This window comes from Coregonus lavaretus (assembly GCF_964263955.1).
Source record: "Coregonus lavaretus genome assembly, chromosome: 18".
NCBI lineage: Eukaryota > Metazoa > Chordata > Actinopteri > Salmoniformes > Salmonidae > Coregonus > Coregonus lavaretus.
In genome coordinates this window covers 28,730,942-28,750,601 of record NC_140005.1, presented here as the reverse complement: position 1 = coordinate 28,750,601, position 19,660 = coordinate 28,730,942, and the positions used below count along the sequence as shown (strand labels likewise).

At 43.1% G+C, this 19,660-nt stretch overlaps 1 protein-coding gene across 1 annotated transcript; it reads left to right on the top strand.

The window, feature by feature from the left end:
- Nucleotides 1-1,721: 1,721 nt before the first annotated feature.
- LOC311145824 (protein LBH-like) lies at nt 1,722-12,559 on the top strand. The gene is made up of 3 exons (XM_084182140.1): nt 1,722-1,935; nt 7,059-7,161; nt 12,114-12,559. The coding sequence occupies exons 1-3, from the start codon at nt 1,907-1,909 to the stop codon at nt 12,315-12,317; spliced, it is 336 nt and encodes a 111-aa protein (XP_084038266.1). The 5' UTR covers nt 1,722-1,906; the 3' UTR covers nt 12,318-12,559.
- The last annotated feature ends 7,101 nt before the right edge of the window (nt 12,560-19,660 follow it).

Below are 19,660 nucleotides of genomic sequence, written 5' to 3'. Positions count from 1 at the left end.
TCAGTAGTCTTTATTATACTTCTTAATAAATAATTAATTACTTTATAAGATGATGACTTATGATTTGGGTCCGACTAAATCATGGGCTGTTGCCACCAACTGTAAAAGGTAGTGGCACCAGTGACACCAGGGCAAAATGTTAGTCTGGAGCCCTGTAATACACTCTAGGAAAAAAGGGTTCCAAAAGGGTTCTTCGGCTGTCCCCATAGGAGATCCCTTTTTGGTTCCAGGAAAAACCTTTTTGGTTTCAGGTAGAACCCGTTTGGGTTCCATGTAGAACCCTCTGTGGAAAGAGTCCTACCTGGAACCAAAAAGGGTTATCCTATGGGGACAGCGGAAGAACCATTTTAGGTTCTAGATAGCACCTTTTTTTTTTCTAAGAGCGTAGTAATTAACACTTAGGGTAAGTGTTGATTCAGGGGAACACATATGACAGGTACTCATTTGCAATATAGCCAAGGTCGTTAGCTTGACTTTTATTAGGTATAAGGCTTAAAGCTGCATTATGTAACTTTTTGGGCGACCTGACCAAATTCACATAGCAATGTGAGTTATTGATCTGTCGTTCTCATTAAAAGCAAGTCTAAGAAGCGGTAGATTTGTTCTATGAGCGCTATTTCTGTGCTTCCCATTCTTATGTTTAGTTTTTGCGTCTTTTACTTTGTTTTGTATACCAGCTTCAAACAGCCGAAAATACAATCTTTTTATTTCTGGAAAATATATTTCACAGCAGTTTAAATGGTAGAATGATTCTCTACACTGTACTTGCTTGTTTTATCACATAAACTGAAATTAGGTGAACTATTAGAATTTTAGCAACCAGGAAATGGCAGAGTGATTTCTGCATAGTGCAGTTTTAAGCAGGCAGAGAGACAGACAGACAGAGAACAAGAAGAAGCACAGAGTGACCACAAAAAAAAAATGCTAAAACAGACAGCACAACAGGGAGTCAAACAAAATGGCTAGAACACAGGCGCACACAGTGATGTGGGCTGGTGTGGATAAAATGCCAGGGACAAATTCTTGTCCCAATCCGCCCCTGAATGCAATAATTGACTATTATTTGCCCCATATTCTAATAATTATCATGTGCCAACACTCATGCACTCTTGCACTCATGTAGATCTGAAATAATTGGATTGTGAAACTTGCCAGCCAACCACAAATGCAAGGCGAAACAATTCATGCATTCTTGAAAGTCATGTGACAATCCTTGTCCTGCAAAGAAACATATCTATAGTTGAAAAATGGATTTGGCAAGCAGTGTGGGGTGGAACTTTATAGTTACGTGTGACATCACTGTACCCCACGTACCATCAACATTATTTGGCAATCATAATTTATTCGAAAAACACAGTTTTCATCAATTTGTCGCAATAAAGAAATCCACCCTGTTGTCGATCTTTAGAAAATGTATCCTATATCCGCTGTTTCCATTACACATGTCACAATGATTTTGTTTTTTTGCAACATTGCTTTTGTCGAATTGACCTGGCCAGTGGAAACCTGCCTAATGAAGAGCGTGATGCAGTATATTTTATATTTCCAATGAAATTGTTCATCCCTTGCTATCGTCACCGCGGGTACGAGGCACCTGTCCTTTGACTGGTCCGTAGAGATGCTGCTGCCTTTTAATAATTTGGTGCCCGTGTGAAAGAGGTGTGTCTTCAGCGACAGTACACGCCTCTTACATAAAAGTAATTTCTAACTAGTCGGGATATCAGACCGGCAAAAATACTTGATGGGTGTTTGTTTCACTGAGGTCACGGCTCCGCTACGATTTCTACTTCTCTGTAAAAAACGCTCTCGGAAAATTTTATTGTGACAGGCGTTCGGTTGTGGGGAAATAAACCATCAATATCAGATTAATTCCTTGATCATCAGAATCAACTGCAGGTGTGAATTAATGTCTGTATATTCTCCCCAAATATACTGGTAAGTATTATTTTTGTAATGTATTTTTTTTACACCTGCGACATGAGTTCTATGTTGCTTTTTTTTTTTTAACAGAATTTCATTGTATGTGATTTTTAGCATTGTTTTTATATTTGCTAATGGGTATAATTAAGAGAACTGCGATTTAGAAATAAAAATGTATGTCAATCATCAAAAGAAGCTAGGCTATTTACTGCTTCAAACCATCACACATGCGCTCTTGAATGTGTCAGCGTGCAGTTAGTGGAGTTTTTATTTGTATTTTATTTATTTTTTACAACGTGTAAAACCACCTAAAAGAAAGGTCAGATCACAAACAACTCACTCCACATTTCTGGAGCTCTGTTTGTCAAATGGTGACAGGTGTCAAGCGGCCCACCAAGTCTGTCTATCCAGGTGTGTCTGAGGATCACCTTTTTCCTTTCACAAGGGGACACAGATGGGCAACCCAATGTTTTCACGTTGCTATGGGAACATTGAGATGCAATGCCTTTTAGTCAGACTACTGACAATTGCAGAAGTAAGAACATAACATGAGCTTACCTTGGTTTCTCGACAAGCAAAGATACAACAATATGAGTGTTCAACCATATGTACCGCTGTTTCACATCATTTGACCTTTAGTGGTTGGGCTATTGTGGTAGGGTGCAATAGAGGGAGATGGAATGACCCTCTTACCCATTTACGGTCGGTCCATCACCTAGAGGAGGCTTGTGACTCAATCTCTCCATTTTACTCTGAGTATTCCTACCTCCATATAGGCTAGTAACATTGCATTAAGGATAGGAGGACTTCGTCCAAAGACTTCGTGCAAGACTTTGTTTTGCTTCTGTTTTTTGTTTTTTTTACCACTGCAAGTCTCCGTTTGCCTGCACCAGGAAGTGAAGACCCGACCTTGTTACTTACTGTAACCACAAAGCTTCTCGTCTGCGCTTTCAGTGTGCTTCTCTGGGATCCTTTTGCTAAGATCTCTTGATTATTGTTTCCTCGTGCATTGCTGCCTAATGTAGCACTTCTCCATTCCTTTTTCAAAACGTTATTAGTTATTGTGTTTCAGGTTGATCATGTCATGAATTATATAACTGCAGTCCAATGGGAGGCATTTGATAGCTTTCAATGTTTTGCCATGGGCAGTTGTTGGATTTTTAGGTGTTTGCCCTCTTGAAACAAGAACATGTCATTCTCCTATAAAGTGATCAGGTCATCATGGACTAAATGCCTCTACTGTGGCATCTTTTAAGAAAAGCATGGGGCATGGCATTATGTCCTTGAGTTGGAAGTTAACATGAGATAAACATGAGCTTCTTCCGTCCAGCCAGTAACACAGTAAGAGTGTTTCCTGTATTCTGAGAAGGCTGAGCTCCGTAAAGCAGCCTATGGACTAAAGCAGTGATCAGGACATGGCCCATTCATTCCAACACGTTTCAGAGAGAGTGACACGGGCCCCCTCCCACCCCCTACACACCTACAGGCTGTGACTTAGCCACCAGGCAGCCCAACGATGGCATGGAATGTCAGCAGCCGCTTTGCATTGTCGCCACTCTGCTTCAGATTTATGATGCGCGTAGCAAGACTTGGGAGGAGTAGAGGGGAAACCATGTTAATTATGCAACATGTAATATCCCATCCTGTGCACCAAGTCACATTGCTATGGGGATATAAGTTTGGTCTCCATCAGCACCTTGGGCGAACATGGGCCTCTGGTAGAGAGGGCGAGGAGACTGGTAGACGACTTGACATGAACTATGTACCCACAGACAGACCTTCACAAATGTGCCAGAATGATTCCCAAAAGCCCATCTAGATTGAAATAACCCCCTCACTTGGCCTATATATTTTAAAAAATGCAGCAGGCAACCTCTGTGATCCTTAGTTTGATTTGTTTAGCCTGGACACGTGTCAGTCTGAGATGCGTCTCATGCCCATGCCAGACCTCTGACTGGAATGTGTCTAGGGCTGGCATTAGCCCATATAGGACTGGCATTAGCCCATATGAGCATGTGACTCTGTACAGTATGTAGGCCTAGATGTTCCTGTGGACAGTGCTAAAGAGGGTCACTGAAGTGCCAAGCACTGAAGTGCCTGATCATGTCACATGGAAGATGGGATGGCAAGTCCAACCAGAAGTTCTACATGGCAATAATGTCACAGACTTAAACCTTATGAAATTACCTGAATGGGCCTGGTCAGTCAGAAAGGAGCCGTTCCAGGTAAATCCTGGTGAATGATTACGATCCTAGGTCAAATCTGGACTTTTGAGTAAATGTGTCCTTGACAAGTGGAGTGCCTTGACTGATCTTTGGCAGTGCGCATTAGACAGAGGGTTTGAGGTGCCCTTATAGAATAAATGTGTACTTGGATGGGTCCTGCCAGGGCAGAAGTAGGAATGCAAGACATTTGATCTCTTGGCCTCTGAATTAGTTGGCACGATGGCTGCAAACTTTGTTGAACTTGAAGTGTTTCCTATCTGCATCCCTGATGCGAGCCCGTGGTAATCCAGTATCCTCATCAATTTGGAGTCTCTTGATTATACAGAACACTTAACATGGCTCCTTGAGGCAGACATTTCCACGAAAAAAGGACACAGTGTAACCTCGAACAGACACTTTTAGATCTAATGTATTTGAGTGGTAAGTTCTCTCCCTGAGTTGAATTGTTACGTGCACTCCTCCACTTCCTTCTCATTGTGCCCCTTTATGTTTTATTAGGCCGATGTTCTGTTATTCTTAGCTGAGCAGGATGTTTATACGATCCCCGAGCAGAAATATGACTGGCAAAGGCAGTGTTTATGTTTCTCTCTCTCTTCTGTACTGTCACCACTCTGTGTCCATTCCTCTCCAGTCTCCATGCGTCTCTGGCTTACCCTCTGTCACATAGGTTCAAGAGCATGTCTTGCTGACAATTTTTTTACACACTTAACCTTGCATATCCTTTGGACTAGTTTTTATTTTTAGATTTCCGGCTATTGTTGTCACTGAATCGATTGACTTGTAAAGTACAAGAAGATTCCAGAAACCTATTCTGCCCTTTGGTCTTAGCTTGTTCTTTCCCCCTGCGGCTCCCACCTGCACAAAATAATTTTTGCTTTTCCCAATTTGTATGTGACACATGGTATGCAAACTTGGGAATGGAAATATTGATTGATAAACAGCAGTAGCCATTGCTTCAGGGTGTGGCAATGCACGTGTTGCTCTGTAAATTGATTTCTCGCGCGCATCTCTCCTTTTCAAGTTTGAAGGCGTTGAGACTCTTTCTGACAGATTCAGGATAGATGAACACTTTATTGTATATGGGATTTGTTCCTTATCCTAAAGAATATATACGTCTGCCTCAGTCCTTTATTATGGTACCAAAAGGCTAAGACTTTCTACATGAAAGTGATGTTGGAAAATGTGGATGGCCTAGGGGCTTTATTTGCAATTATTGGATTGACAGAAGTTGAAAGATTTTTATCTGGAACTTAATCCCCGTACAATGAAAGACTGGTTGTTGAGCTCCACTTGTTTGTCTCCAGTCAGAGTATATGCTAACTTTTTATTCTGGTGCTTTATAAACTGCTGTCATGGACATGTTCTTTTGATGAAAAGTCCTGATTCCCACTGGAGACTGTCTTATCGTGACTGTGCGGGGATTAATAGGTTATTGAATGATAAACGTGGACGTCTTGGAAAGAAGAAGTCAACAAAACAGTGAAGTAACATGAGAGAGTGGCAAACTATGAGTCATAGGAAACATCTCGATTTTTGCCCACAACCTCTTATGGTGAAAACGTTTCCTGCTCCGATCACAGAAAGTTCACAAATGGAAAGGGACACGGAGGTACCATTCTTAATTTCGCCATAAAGGGAGTCTGGAAGTCCGGGGTTTACAGCTCAGGGTCTTATCTGACATTGTACACAGGATTACTGTCAAAATACCTCTGGGAAACTTGACAAATATTGGGAAAATATATATTTTAAGTTGAGTTGACGAAGAATTTAGGCTCCTTTTTTTAAAAGTGCACTTCATAGGTTTACCTAAAATGTTTTACTGGTCATGGCTAGAGGATATCGAAATGGCTAACCACTTAACTTTCCATCGTCTCTAAAAGAGAAACTTTTTTTATTTTTTTATTCAGGGTTAAAGTAGGTTAATGGCACCCAATGTTCTACTTTTTTGCAGAAACAAATGACTGATCTGTTATATTTTGACCAAGTCTGTGCTTGTGCTGCTCATTTGATGCAGGTGGTCATCTACAGTATGTTCTGTTTCCTGTCCCAGTTGTAGTTGTCCTACGGTGGGTTGGCCACTCTGACCATAGTCCTGTGGACACTGACCACTGTACCACTAGGCTTTAAATAGAAAGCGTGAGAAGAACGCTCTGCTCGGCTGACATCTTGGTTCCCAAACATCCCAAGAATAACTTTTCCTCCCACAAAGTACCTCAGTTCAATCCCCCTGTTCAGTCATTTCTTACAGTGCTTCAGCATGTAGGGTACACTGAAGTGGATAAACAACATCTTGTTGCTTCAACTAAAATGGAAAGTTTGGTGAACCTTTGATGTAACAGAGGGTATTGGGTCCCTCCCGTGTTATGGGTTCCAGTCAAATTGCAGTGTACACCCACAATGCATTCTTGCTATGACTGTGTCCCCTCACTGCTAGTTGAATCATACCTCATCCTGTATGAAGACATGGCTACTCAATGCAAACCACATATTGGTGGTGGTGTAGCTTTGCAGTGCACTACATTTATTCTGCATAGTCAGTCAGTGGTCAGACTAAATAAAAACAAATGCATGCATAGACCAAACAAAAGACTGAACAAGGCTTATGCGTAGCCTTTTCATTGCAAACACAATACCAAAGGGCCATATCTCATGCACATCAACTACATGAAAGTCATACTCAGTCATCTCACTAAATGGACTGGATGAATTTGCATATTACTTCCAAAAGTAATAGCTACATGTAAATTATATTACACCAACTTATCAGTTCTTCTTCGTGCAGCCTCTTGTACAGCACCATTATTGGGACACATGTACCTGCTCTTTATAATGCTCCTCAGTGTGAAAGTTTGGGACTAATAGAGATCCTGAATGGTGGAATAACCTAGTCCTTTCCCCTATGTCTCTCTCCAGCCCAGTGTTTGTGCCTAGTGGAGACATGACTGAGGTGATGATCAGCAGCACGCCCATGGAGGACATGAGGCTCAGCCCCAGCAAGGACCGGCTCTCCTTCCAGGTAACACGCACATACAAGTTCAAGTTTCCACTTGATTGTCCCATAGGGAAATTGGTTTGCCGCTAGATCATGGTCCATAAGGGAGGGGAGGGGAGGGGGGGGGGCAGAGGGTGTAGTAGTTTTAATTGGTTTATGGCACACGTCACTGTTCAAAAGTCCCCACCACTATTAGTAACCCTCTGAACAAAAGGAGGTTGAGGTTGGATTAGGGACAGCCAAGGCTGTATGTTCCATCATAGCTCTTACTGTAAGCAGCTCACTCAGGGGACTATGGGTAAGGAGAGGTTTGTTTTCCAATCAGGAGGTCTAATCATCAGCGTTATTATTGTTGTTACAAGTTATGCAAACAAAATCTTTTTTAGGAATTTAGGGGGGCTATTTAAGGAAAGGGTAATCGTGTTGTGGAAAAATGTGTATTTGCCTTGTGGTGGGGAGGAGTGCAGCTTTGCAGGGAGTTAGAGATGATTGCAATGACTTTAAAAACATACAAAGGAAATGAGTAGGAGTTTGTAGAATCGCAATGTCACAACCCACAGATAGGCAACTTTCTGAATAGCAAGCCATCAGGTGGCCTTGACAAGTTTGATTGTTTCCACTGCTTGCTTTTATTACTGCTGGGTCAATGGCTCATCTCTGGAAACAAACAATCAGGGCCATTTTAAGGCCAACCCACTCCTTTATGAGCATCTGTGACTGTTCGTGTCAGAGTTGACCCAGAGGATGCAGACTGACCCTGTAGGAAGGTGGGCTGCCTGCCCCTCACCATCTACACACCAGCTGTGTGTCTGTCCTGTGAGGATAAGGAAGGAGGTGGTGAAGGTCTCTTCTCTGCCCAGGAGGATCAAATCAAATTGTATTTGTCACATACACGTGTTTAGCAGATGTTATAGCGGGTGTAGCGAAATGCTTGTGCTTCTAGCTCCGACAGTGCAGTAATATCTAAGAAGTAATATCTAACAATTTCACAACATATACCCAATACACACAAAACTAGTAAGGAATGGGATTTAAGAATATATACATACAGTTGAAGTCGGAAGTTTACATACACCTTAGCCAAATACATTTAAACTCAGTTTTTCACAATTCCTGACATTTAATCCTAGTAAACATTCCCTGTCTTAGGTCAGTTAGGATCACCACTTTATTTTAAGAATGTGAAATGTCAGAATAATAGTAGAGAGAATGATTTATTTCAGCTTTTATTTATTTCATCACATTCCCAGTGGGTCACTAGGTTACATACACTCAATTAGTATTTGGTAGCTTTGCCTTTAAATTGTTTAACTTGGGTCAAACGTTTTGGGTAGCTTTCCATAATAAGTTGGGTGAATTTTGCCCCATTCCTCCTGACAGAGCTGGTGTAACTGAGTCAGATTTGTAGGCCTCCTTGCTTGCACACGCTTTTTCAGTTCTGCCCACACATTTTCTATAGGATTGTGGTCAGGGCTTTGTGATGGCCACTCCAATACCTTGACTTTGTTGTCCTTAAGCCATTTTGCCACAACTTTGGAAGTATGCTTGGGGTCATTGTCCATTTGGAAGACCCATTTGCGACCAAGCTTTATCTTCCTGACTGATGTCTTGAGATGTTGCTTCAATATATCCATATCATTTTCCTTCCTCATGATGCCATCTATTTTGTGAAGTGCACCAGTCCCTCCTGCAGCGAAGCACCCCCACTGCATGATGCTGCCACTCCCGTGCTTCACGGTTGGGATGGTGTTCTTCGGTTTGCAAGCAACCCCCTTTTTCCTCCAAACATAATGATGGTCATTATGGCCAAACAGTTCTATTTTTGTTTCATCAGGCCAGAGGACGTTTCTCCAAAAAGTACGATCTTTGTTCCCATGAGCAGTTGCAAACCGTAGTCTGGCTTTTTTATGGTGGTTTTGGAGCAGTGGCTTCTTCCTTGCTGAGCGGCCTTTCAGGTTATGTCGATATAGGACTCGTTTTACTGTAGATATAGATACTTTTGTACCTGTTTCCTTCAGCATCTTCACAAGGTCCTTTGCTGTTGTTCTGGGATTGTTTTGCACTTTTCGCACTAAAGTACGTTCATCTCTAGGAGACAGAACGCGTCTCCTTCCTGAGCGGTATGACGGCTGCGTGGTCACATGGTGTTTATACTTGCGTACTATTGTTTGTACAGATGAACGTGGTACCTTCAGGCGTTTGGAAATTGCTCACAAGGATGAACCAGACTTGTGGAGGTCTACAATGTTTTTTCTGAGGTCTTGGCTGATTTCTTTTGATTTTCCCATGATGTCGAGCAAAGAGGCACTGAGTTTGAAGGTAGGCCTTGAAATACATCCACATATACACCTCCAATTGTAAACAATTGTTGGAAAAATTATGTGTGTCATGCACAAAGTAGATAGTCCTAACCGACTTGTCAAAACTATAGTTTGTTAACAAGACATTTGTGGAGTGGTTGAAAAACAAGTTTTAATGACTCCAACCTAAGTGTATGTAAACTTGCGACTTCAACTGTATATGGACAAGCAATGACAGAGCGGCATGGACTAAGATACAGTAGAATATTATAGAATAGAATGCAGTATATACATATGAGATGAGTAGTGCAAGATATGTAAACATTATTAAAGTGACTAGTGTTCCATTTCTTAAAGTGGCCAGTGATTTCAATAGGCAGCAGCAGCCTCTAATGTGCTAGTGATGGTTATTTAACAGTCTGATGGCCTTGAGATAGAAGCTGTTTTTCATTCTCTTGGTCCCAGCTTTGATGCACCTGTACTGACCTCGCCTTCTGGATGATAGCGGGGTGATCAGGCAGTGGCTCGGGTGGTTGATGTCCTTGATGATCTTTTTGGCCTTCCTGTGACATCAGTGCTGTATGTGTCTTGGAGGGTGGGTAGTTTACCCCCGGTAAAGCGTTCGGCAGACCGCACCACCCTCTGGAGAGTCCTGCGGTTGTGGGCGGTGCAGTTGCCATACCAGGCGGTGATACAGCCCGACAGGATGCTCTCAATTGTGCATCTGTAAAAGTTTGTTAGGGTTTTAGGTGCTAAGCCGAATTTCTTCAGCCTTCTGAGGTTGAAGAGGCTCTGTTGCACCTTCTTCACCACACTGTCTGCGTGGGTGGACCATTTCAGTTTGCCGGTGATGTGTACGCCAAGGAACTTGAAGCTTTCCACCTTCTCCTCTGCGGTCCCGTCGATGTGGATAGGGGGGTGCACCCTCTCCTGTTTCCTGAAGTCCACGATCATCTCCTTTGTTTTGTTGATGTTGAGTGAGAGGTTATTTTCCTGGCACCACACTCCCAGAGCCCTCACCTCCTCTCTGTAGGCGGTCTCATCATTGTTGGTAATCAAGCCTACTACTGTTGTGTCGTCTGGAAACTTGATGATTGAGTTGGAGGCGTGCTTGGCCACGCAGTCATGGGTGAACAGGGAGTACAGGAGGGGGCTGAGCACGCACCCTTGTGGGGCCCCAGTGTTGAGGATCAGCGAAGTGGAGATGTTGTTTCCTACCTTCACCACCTGGGGGCAGCCTGTCAGGAAGTCCAGGACCCAGTTGCACAGGATGGACAGACAGCTGGGTGACTAACAGTTAACCGCTTCCTCCTCCAAATTCGTTGTGTTTGGTCCAATTTGTGAGTCCATCACCTGAATGCCAGCTGTGTTTCTGCAAGGCAACATGGCATTGACCCTTAGAATCGCCAAAATAGTATGGAGGTAGTTTTACAGAGCAGAGTAACTGGAGGTTGTTTATGTTACGGAGGTGAGAGCTTCTCTGTAGCAACTTCAATTGGTGTTCGAGTCAGCACTGTTGTGATTCCTGATCGCCCAAAGCCCCGATCATCCCCCCTCTACCCCCACCACAACCCAAAATAGCTGTCATTGTGCCTCGCTGGCGAATGCGTTGCTGTTTCCTGTCGCTGGAAGTGAAATGAGCTGTGACGTGTTTGCTGGGGGTCTTATAGCAAGGTCACTCTGCCCAATTCCCCTCAGTGCTGGCGCATAGACATTAGCAACGCAGGCAAGGAGATGCAGATACTAAAACTCCCTGCGCACACATGCACAAACACACACATATACTCACCATCTCTCAGACCTGTGCTAACATACACGTACTCACTCACACACACATGCACTGACTAACACACATGCTCACACTCACATACCCACACACCACAGGAGGCTGATGAGGGGTGGACGGCTTATAATAATGTCTAGAATGGAGTGAATGGAATGGTATCAACCACATGGACACCACGTGTTTGATACCATTCCATGTATTCCGTTCCAGCCATTACTATGAGCCCATCTAAATATACTCAACACAGCAGTTTTCAGAACATTTTGTTCCTCCCTTTCTCTTATCATCCCCCTCTTATGGTATTCAGGGAGACTTGGACACAGCTGGACCCTCTCTTTCTCTCCCAGCCGCTCTCTCCCTCTCTTCCTCCCCCTCCCTCTCTTCCTCCCCCTCACTCTCTCCGTCTATCCCTCTCAGCCTCATCTAATGCTTTCTTTCCACTGGGCTGTTTGCCTAGACAGCGACATCGCTTTCCCCTTCCAATGTCTCCCACTGAAATATGCTGAACTAAAAATATTCTTCCACTATCCAAACATTTACAAAAATGCTGTTCTTGGACCAGGAAAGGCTCTCTCTCCTCTCCTTGATTTGACAATATCTATCACCTTGTTTTCTTTTGGTTAAGTTATAAGTAAGCTCTACTCCCTTAAAGTGTGCTTGGTTTCTTGACGGTACCAGACTTGCTGTAGGTTTGCAATGCTATGACTTGCTCTCGTATAATCTCCCCATTTGTCAGTCACACGGTGTTGGATAACAAGTTGTAAGCACTTAAAAGCAGCTTTGGCACCATGCCTTCCAAAGCTATAAAATGTAGCATGATGCCGCATGAAAGACTGTGACCAGACCCAGACACCCAGGACTTTAACAGTGTGTTTTTGTGCTTTCCTCAGATCTTTCCAGACCCCTCGGACTTCGAGCGCTGCTGTAAGCTGAAAGACCGCCTGCCCTCCATCGTAGTGGAGCCCACGGAGGGGGAAGTGGAGAGCGGCGAGCTGCGTTGGCCTCCTGAGGAGTTCATTGTCAGTGAAGAAGAGGAGAAGGAGAACCATGGCAAAAGCCAAACTGGACAGCCAACGCAGAACAACCAGCACTAGAGGCCAAACGACAGACCCTACTCCCACCTACACCCTACTAGCACTTAACCACTCAGACTGACTAGGGGCACACATGTCAGTGATGCTCACTTTCCTTCCCTTGACACCGAAGCATCACTCTCAAGAGAAGAAATACGCATGCTGTACCTTATCTACTTTCTGGATTTCACCTCTGTTGCTTAACCACACACACACCATATGTATGAAAATACACACAGGTTATACCAACACCAAGCACCTCTGTGTCTCACCCTAAAATGGAGGTCCAGTAAAACGGTGGCAGCTCAGAGCTCCATGGACAGATCTAGGACTACAGGAGACTACAATTCCCACACCATTCGCCGAATCTGCTGGCTACATGACTCCAGAGACTCCTTATACCCATAGACTACTGCTTTGGTACCCAAGCGGACTTCTGTTTTTCATACCTTCCTTCGGTATATGGATTAAAATGTACATGATTGCCATTGCCATCTGTGGATCTCATAGTCTGTTTTTAAAAGTATTGTGCGTACGTTGGTGGGGTTTGTTTCGGTGGATTGTGATTACTGACAGGAAGTAGGGGTTACTGAATGACACAGAGACCGTTAGTCTCTGTTGGGCAAGGAGTAATTTTTTTTTACACTGAGATGGAAAGAGAGGGAACTCTTCCCTACTTCTATAACAGTTCATAATATGTACAGTATAATATGAAGGCTGGTTGTGCACTGAAGCACTCATGTGCTTTGCTTTTTTCCTTATCTTGTCCCCGCAGATGTCATTTGATAGGTATTGGAGGGGGGAGGGGGGAGGGAGGGGGGAATTAGAGTCAATATTAATCAATATATTTTTTGGATGTAGTGATTAAAACCAACAGTGTCACTAAAATGGACAAAGACTCAAGACTGAAGGACAGTTTTGCCCTTGGAGCCAATACCTGAGGTTATTGTTGATTGGTTTATTTTGTTATTGTCACGAAACATTAATGAGACTGTGATTCTCACCAGAGCTCTGAGTTCACTGATCTAGTCTTCCTGTTCTTTTGAAATCAGCCCTTATGGGTATGTCACCCTCAACCAGTAAGGTATATCACGATGCAGGGACAGGGACTTGGCCAGCTACCTCTTGTACATTTCTGAAACAACTCCCAATTTTCCAGTTCATAAAAACAGGCATTGGTTCATGGCAGTGGAGGCTGCTGAGGGGAGGATGGTTCATAATGGCTTGAATGGAGTCAATGGAATTGTATAAACTACATGGAAATCACATGTTTGTGTTTGATACCATTCCATTGACTCCATTCCAGCCATTATTATGAGCTGTCCTCCCCTCAGCAGCCTCCACTGGTTCATGGATTCTGTTCTCTTACTAACAAGTCCTCCATAGTAGCTTCCTTTTTATCATCTTAAAAACAGTTACTGATATCTGTCTGTGTTTGTTAAAGCCAGTTAGTTGATCCTGACTCATAAATTGCCACCTGGTTTGTATGCAATTTGTTAAACTAATGATGTTTTGCCATCTATTTCTCTATTCTACATCACCAGCTGTTCAGCCTTCTTGGAAATATGTATATAGTTAAAGGCATAATGTTTTCTGAAGAAAAGAAGATACCTTTATGTATTGTTCTGATACTGTAAATTAAGTTTTGTGTATGTCTCTCCCTCTGTAAATGGCATTAGGGCTCTGTAAAGAACATATCCTTTTCTCTCTGCTGTCACCCACAAGTCCTGTGCTTTGTTTTTGTAAAGCTCAGGGAGAATAGCTGCCATTTTGCTTTTTTGTTGTTGTTGTATTTAGATCACTTTACTCTGAATGCAGAGGTTGTAAATAAACATTTGAATTTGCTTCCAACTGTCTGACTGATTCCTTGTGCTATGTCAGAGGTTGCAGAAGCAGATCCACTGCTATGGGGCAAAATACACTTTTTTCTGGGGTAACCCTATAGTGCATCATATTGTTTTCAAGAAATGCACAAACTTATTTTTTTCTCTCTTTTGTAAAAAGGAACTTTTTTCATCCCCCTCACCTGCATTGTTTACTGAATCTGGTGCCTTTGTTTTACTTCCTGCACATCATTGCATCTCTAGCTTCTTCTTGATGCATATATACAGAATATATATATATATATATATATATAGCAGCATAGACCACACTTCCTGTTTTCTAACCTCTCTTCTCAAACACTGAAACGATTGAATTTTTGCAGCCTCCTGAAACGCTTTGCTGATTCTAAAGTCAGTTAAGATTTGTGAAGAGTGCTATGAACAGTGACATTATAGTACAATGAGGAAAACACACATGCCGATACTTTACAGCAGGGGTACTCAACTTTTACACCACGAGGTCCGGAGCCTGCTGGGTTTCTGTTCTACCTGACAATTAATTGCACACGCCTGGTGTCACAGGCCTAAATCAGTCCCTGACTAGATGGGAACAATGGAAAAACGTGCAGTGGAACTGGCTTTAAGATCCAGAGTTGAGTTTGAGGGCTTTACAGGAACAAATTAAGAGTCTGTGAAAACACACTTTACAGATGACTCGCTGCCTTGTACTGATAAACATGGTCTGGTCAAGTTTGTTTGGCTTGTACCTGGAAATGTCCATCAAAGGGTGAAGAGGGCGGGACTTGAGGGGGACAAGGGCCTCTCAGATTGGCCAGGTGGCACTCCCAATGTCATCATACCACTTTCTGGAAAGAGAATGATGAGCTGACATAGAGAAGGATAGAGGCCTCTAGTGGCCAAAAGCCTATATTAGCATGGGCAGCGCCATTGAGGGCTTCCACCATTTTTATATAGTCAACTGGGTGGGGCTTCCAACTTCATTGGCTGATCCCTCCTGGTGACCCTGTTGGAGTCATGTCCAACCGGGACATCAGGAGGGATCAGCCAATTGCGAAGAAGAACATGTATTACTTCAAAATGAAGATTGCCTCAATGGTGCTGCCCATGCGGTCACGGGTGCTATAATGGCACAGATACAAAGATGAGTCCTCTATGTATCTCTATGGCTGACATTCTCCCCTGCTTCCTTCTTCCTGGAAAAAGTGGTGCATAAAAAGTTATTAATACATGGTCAGCTCATAACTTCAAGGGCCGTGGGACCACAGGGAGAAGGTCGGGCCCAGCCAATCAGTAATTATGACTTGCTTTGTCCCGCCATCACTGCTATATTGTGCAAATTTGTTTTGCATATGGCCCAGTGTGCCGGGTGGGCGGGGTTTGCACATTTTAGACCATTCCATTGGTGAACTCTCCACCCACCTGGGGCACCGGGCCATGCAAAACGATCTGGCCCATTGTCAGGACCACTCTGTTGATAAGAATGCTCAAAATATATAGAATACAGTACACTATACATACCAAAAAAGTGTAGCAGGATGTAACTGTTTATAAGTGGGTTAGTGAGGTTTTTGTTCTGATTAGTTATCTGGCAACAGTATCGTAACAGTAACATTCAATGCACTCAGCTCAAAGGTCCAACACTCCATCCCTCAATCAAGTTGGCCTAAATCTAAAACTAATCAAGTAGTTACATAACTCAACCCCTTAGTGAATTGACGTCTGATTTTTATCAATTTGTTTCTCTTGCACTCCTGCTTGTCCATAAATGTCATTGGTTTGCCAATTTCCTTGTGTGAACAACCATTTAAGTGCATGGGGGCTGCAAGTGCAACAGCCGTCATTTGGCCAGCGATAACATCAGAGCACCAAATTGACTCTGGGGACAGATTGCGTCTCCTATACCGTTGTTGGCTTGTGGCACTGGGTGTGTGAGAATGTGTATTAGTGAGTGTGTGAATGGGGGCCTGGCTGTGTATTAAACTGTGGTCAGAAGGCTTGAAGCACAGTCACTGATAGCTCTTCTAGCCCATTCTTGGAATTCTTTCCGATGGAAACAATCCGCCGCTGATCCCAGTGTGTCAGCACAGTCTGTCCCTCCACCCCCCAACTTCTCTATGACTCCTGAAGTCAACCACACCAACACACACACACTCTCTCGCTTCGCTCTCTCATTCTATCGCTTCTCCCCTCTACTCCCAGCACCATTCCCCACATTCACACACTCACATCCGGACCTCTATCTCGATCAAGCATGGTGCTGTATCTTGTTTGACACAGTGGCTTATGCGACAGTATGAGCTCATGCTGGCTCTATTTCTCTCTCTCTCTCTCTCTCTCTCTCTCTCTCTCTCTCTCTCTCTCTCTCTCTCTCTCTCTCTCTCTCTCTCTCTCTTGTCCTTTCTCTTTCTGACATCTTTAGACCCCCTTGTTCTAGTAAGTTTCCCATAATTGACTGCAGTTACATACACTGCCTAATGTAACATGACATTACATCAATTCTTATAACCTTGTTATTTGTTTTGTGCCCAACCATGGTATGCTTGCTGAGTGTGTAGTGTGTGTGTGTGTGTGTGTGTGTGCATGCACATTTGCAAGTAGGTTTGTGTGAGAGTTTGTGCGTTTAAGAGTGCTTTTGTATGTGTGTGCCATGTGCGTAACGGAAAGATTATTTTCCCATGGTTCCTCAATTGTGAGAAGCAAATAGAGCTCTCAGGCCACGAAGCAAAAAATTTGCTAGTTATTTATACCCTGTCTGGAGACTGGACACCAAGAGTACACATAGCTGGCACTGCCAACCAGGGGAGAGATACGCACATAGGGGCACAATGAGAGAAGAGACAGAAGAGATAAAGAGACAAATGGGTAGAGACTTAAAGGAGGGGTGGAGGAGATCAGAGCAAGGCTGGGCCAAGAGAGAACATTGCGAGAGGTACATTGGGCCAAGGGAGCGAGCATAGCAACGAAGTACATTGGGTTCATCAACAGTCATGTGAATGATTTGGTGACTTACAAAGTATTGTGGTTAAACTCAAATATACTAATTGATAAAAAACCATTATTTTTTGAAAAAATGTTTTAAAAGGTATAATCTTCGTAAATGGTATCATAGGTAGGACTGGCGGAGTTATGTCGCACATGAACTCCCGAATGGCGCACTAGAGATCCTGGTTCGAATCCAGGCTCTGTCATAGCTGGCCACGACCGGGAGACCCATGGGCGGCGCACAATTGGCCCAGCGTTGTCCAGGGTAAGGGAGGGAAGTTGGTAGCTCAGTTGGTAGAGCATGGCGTTTGCAATGCCAGGGTTGTGGGTTCGATTCCCACAGGGGTCCATTATGAAAAAATACAAATAATGTATGCACTCACTAACTGTAAGTCGCTCTGGATAAGAGTGTCTGCTAAATGGCTGAAAAAAACATGCAGCTAACAAAAACATATAGAAATGTCTGCTCAACCAAATAATTGCAGCATTACTGCAAAAGTGGAAGGGGGAAAAAGTAAGGAAATTGTCTGTTGGCCCTGCATTAAAGAACATAATTGGTTAAAGAAAATTGTGATAAATAAATAAGTATACCAGTTTCATTTAAGTTCCAAAGGATTGACAGCCGTCCCAGATTTTTGACGTACCGATTCCATGGCATAGTGTTTATGAACTGATACGCAAAACGACGCCAGATTCAAAACTTAGAATTGTTCAATTTAAATTATTATACAAAATTCTTGCTACCAATAGAATGTTATTTATATGGGGGATACAATCTTCCCAGCTCTGCAGATTTTGCTGCGAAGAGACAGAATCATTAGATAATTTGTTTTGGTACTGTCAATTTGCTGCTTGTTTTTGGTCACAGGTCCAGGAATGGCTGAAGGATTGCAATATTTACCTGGAGCTAACCCTGCAGATAGCACTACTGGGTGATCAGAAAAGTCATAGTCAATCGATCAATAATATAATAATACTTTTAGCAAAAATGTTTCTTTTCAATTTACAATCTGTAGAAACAATGAGAATAGAAGGGTTCAGAACTTTTGTGAAACATCACAGTACAGTTGAAAAATATATGGCAAATAGAAATCCAATATAAATGGTGTTAAGAGATAGATGGGAGGTGTTGAATGGAGCTGAAGGATGGGACTAATAACAACTAACAACATCTAATAACTACAAGATAACTAATGTAAAGCATACTGTGTCCATAATAAGTATATAGGTTATAGGTTGAGAGCTTTTGTGAAAGAGCACAGTTAGAAAGATATGGCATATACAGTGGGGGGAAAAAAACTATTTAGTCAGCCACCAATTGTGCAAGTTCTCCCACTTAAAAAGATAAGAGAGGCCTGTATTTTTCATCATAGGTACACGTCAACTATGACAGACAAATTGAGATTTTTTTTCTCCAGAAAATCACATTGTAGGATTTTTAATGAATTTATTTGCAAATTATGGTGGAAAATAAGTATTTGGTCACCTACAAACAAGGAAGATTTCTGGCTCTCACAGACCTGTAACTTCTTCTTTAAGAGGCTCCTCTGTCCTCCACTCGTTACCTGTATTAATGGCACCTGTTTGAACTTGTTATCAGTATAAAAGACACCTGTCCACAACCTCAAACAGTCACACTCCAAACTCCACTATGGCCAAGACCAAAGAACTGTCAAAGGACACCAGAAACAAAATTGTAGACCTGCACCAGGCTGGGAAGACTGAATCTGCAATAGGTAAGCAGCTTGGTTTGAAGAAATCAACTGTGGGAGCAATTATTAGGAAATGGAAGACATACAAGACCACTGATAATCTCCCTCGATCTGGGGCTCCACGCAAGATCTCACCCCGTGGGGTCAAAATGATCACAAGAACGGTGAGCAAAAATCCCAGAACCACACTGGGGGACCTAGTGAATGACCTGCAGAGAGCTGGGACCAAAGTAACAAAGCCTACCATCAGTAACACACTACGCCGCCAGGGACTCAAATCCTGCAGTGCCAGACGTGTCCCCCTGCTTAAGCCAGTACATGTCCAGGCCCGTCTGAAGTTTGCTAGAGTGCATTTGGATGATCCAGAAGAGGATTGGGAGAATGTCATATGGTCAGATGAAACCAAAATATAACTTTTTGGTAAAAACTCAACTCGTCGTGTTTGGAGGACAAAGAATGCTGAGTTGCATCCAAAGAACACCATACCTACTGTGAAGCATGGGGGTGGAAACATCATGCTTTGGGGCTGTTTTTCTGCAAAGGGACCAGGACGACTGATCCGTGTAAAGGAAAGAATGAATGGGGCCATGTATCGTGAGATTTTGAGTGAAAACCTCCTTCCATCAGCAAGGGCATTGAAGATGAAACGTGGCTGGGTCTTTCAGCATGACAATGATCCCAAACACACCGCCCGGGCAACGAAGGAGTGGCTTCGTAAGAAGCATTTCAAGGTCCTGGAGTGGCCTAGCCAGTCTCCAGATCTCAACCCCATAGAAAATCTTTGGAGGGAGTTGAAAGTCCGTGTTACCCAGCGACAGCCCCAAAA

Bases quoted from the DNA above. Each gene is read 5' to 3' on its own strand.
- LOC311145824 (XM_084182140.1), top strand. From the start codon at position 1,907: ATGTCTGTATATTCTCCCCAAATATACTG. The intron at 1,936-7,058 runs GTAAGTATTATT...GTCTCTCTCCAG, and splicing joins TATTCTCCCCAAATATACTG to CCCAGTGTTTGTGCCTAGTG. The intron at 7,162-12,113 runs GTAACACGCACA...TGCTTTCCTCAG, and splicing joins AGGACCGGCTCTCCTTCCAG to ATCTTTCCAGACCCCTCGGA.